Source organism: Orycteropus afer, unplaced genomic scaffold, assembly GCF_000298275.1.
Source record: "Orycteropus afer afer isolate SDZICR_OR568_19922 unplaced genomic scaffold, OryAfe1.0 scaffold00366, whole genome shotgun sequence".
NCBI lineage: Eukaryota > Metazoa > Chordata > Mammalia > Tubulidentata > Orycteropodidae > Orycteropus > Orycteropus afer.
Window position 1 is genome coordinate 3,271,176 of NW_006921953.1, and position 2,264 is coordinate 3,273,439.

The 2,264-nt window shown below is 37.0% G+C and overlaps 1 protein-coding gene across 1 annotated transcript in view; it reads right to left on the bottom strand.

Annotated features, from left to right (window-relative positions):
• CLK4 (CDC like kinase 4) overlaps positions 1-2,264 on the bottom strand; it is a 22,528-nt gene that overhangs the window by 2,684 nt on the left and 17,580 nt on the right. The window contains exon 10 of the mRNA XM_007952976.2: positions 243-322. Within this exon, the coding sequence (XP_007951167.1) occupies positions 243-322 (80 nt within the window). The remainder of the gene's footprint in view (positions 1-242; positions 323-2,264) is intronic.

Sequence of the window (2,264 nt, forward strand, 5' to 3'; positions counted from 1 at the left end):
CATGAGACAAAGTATATGTGAGCTGCTGTATGGAAAGTGAATTTGCTCTGTAATCTTCACCCAAATCACAATTAAAAAAAGAAAAGGGCAAGATGCATTGCAAGTTATTAACAGACACAGGAAACAATTTCAAATTCTGCATTGCTTGAAATAAGCAATAAAACAAATTCAGGTTTTCTGGAGTTAGAACATACCTAGACCATTGCATGTACCCAAGAAAGGACTTTAATTGTAAAGCATACCTTGTTTTCTGAATCATGTGTGTTGGTATGGGTCCTAATATTCGTTCCATCATTGCTAGGTGCTCTTTACTATCGTGAGTCTAAAAAAAGTAGGAAAAAGAAATTTAGCACTCTTGTTTTCCTACAGGAACATGAACACGAGGAAATGGTACTGACATAAAAGGAGAAGACTAGACAACTACACAATTTACATTATCCTGCACTTTAAAGATGGAACAATACTGAATGAGCTATGCTGTTTGCTGTAAACTCAGTAAAATTAAAGTCTTTCTGAGATGGATCAGTTAGGTTCTACATAGCAGCCTAAGCCTAACTTGCTCAATAAAAAACTAAATAGCTTTCTTCTCTATTTATATTTCTTGCACTGTTTTTAACTTAAGCAATGACTGAAATAACCATCTTCTCATTTAATCAGGGCTTAACCAAGATTAACCTCCATCATATGACATTCTTTCAGTATGCAAAATCTCCTATATTTATGTAATAGCCAACTATTAACATATACTAATCCTAGTTAATAAAAATTAATTCTCATAACAACCCTCAAAGTGAGGTATAAGAAGTAGCATGAGTTTTAAAGATGGCTAGGCTCTAAGTTATAAAGTTCATAACTGAGGGAACATGAACCCAAATCGAAGCCTGTATTCTTAAACTCTACAATAACAAAACTAGGTTAAAGCAAAATACAGAATACTGTCAAACTTGAAGTTGAAATGGTATTTTCTAAAGAGCAATGGCTGGCAAGCTTTCTGGAAAAGACCAAACAGTATAAATATTTTCAGTTTGGCTGCCTAAATAAAAGGTCTGTCGTATTATTAAAAAGAAAAAAAAATCAGGCTGGATTTGAGCAGAGGCTGTAGCTAATACTTTTTAAAATCTATCAACTACTGTGCTTATTATTAGCACATTCCCTTCCAAATGTTAAGTGCTTAAATTCATGACAGCAATAAATGATACTAGCTTCACATTTTTTTAAAGTTCCTTAGTTTGAGTATTTTACAGGGTGGAATGAAAATATAAACCATATCTCAAATCAACATTAATATTCTAAACTTCATATAAAATCTGAGTGACTTGGAATCTATTATGTGAAGCACTCATTTTACATAAGAGTCAGCATAAAGAAGGCATGCATTCTGATGTTTTCTTACTCCTACAGCTGACTAGTACACAACCAGATCACTTCCTGATTGATAACAAACTTGCCTATAAACTCAGAATAGTTTTAGCAGGATCTCTATGGACTAGACAGAAACTGAAGTCCAGTGAGGTACCCTACAAGCAGTGAAAACATACAATGTGCAATAACCTCTGAGGTGATTCTACACTCAGAACATTATCTACACTTTAAATTAAGCATCATTAACTTCAAATCAATCTTTACAGCACTAAGCCGGATCTCCCTATCACCCCCACCAAAAAAGAAACCCCCATCTTGATCATATCATAATCCTTGATCATATCATAATCCCACTTAAAGTTCTCCAATGGCTGCACATCTACTTTTTGTTTTGCCACATAAGGACTTTTATGAGAAAACAAAAACAAAACCTCAACTACAACTATTACTGTTGTTTGTTGGTAGGTGCCATCGAGTCATTAGCGACTCATAGCAAGCCCAGGCACAGCAGAACGAAACACTGCCCGATCGCACCAGCTCCATGATCCACGCTATACTTGAGCCCATCATCACAGCCACTGCATCAATCCATCTCATTGAAGGCCTCCCCCTCTTTCATCGGCCCTCCAGCCTACCAACCATGGCATCCTTCTCCAGGGAATGGTCCCTTCTGACAACATGACCAAAACAGGTGAGACGATTCCTGGCCATTCTTGCTTCCAAGGACCATTTCGGATGCACTTCCTCCAGGACAGATCTGTTAGTTCTTTTAGCAGTCCATGGTACTTTCAGCATTCTTTGCCAGCACCGCAACTCAAAAGCATCAACTCTTCTTCGGTCTTCTTTATTCACTGTCCAGCTCTCACATGCATACAAGGCTACTGGAAATATCATGGCTTGTG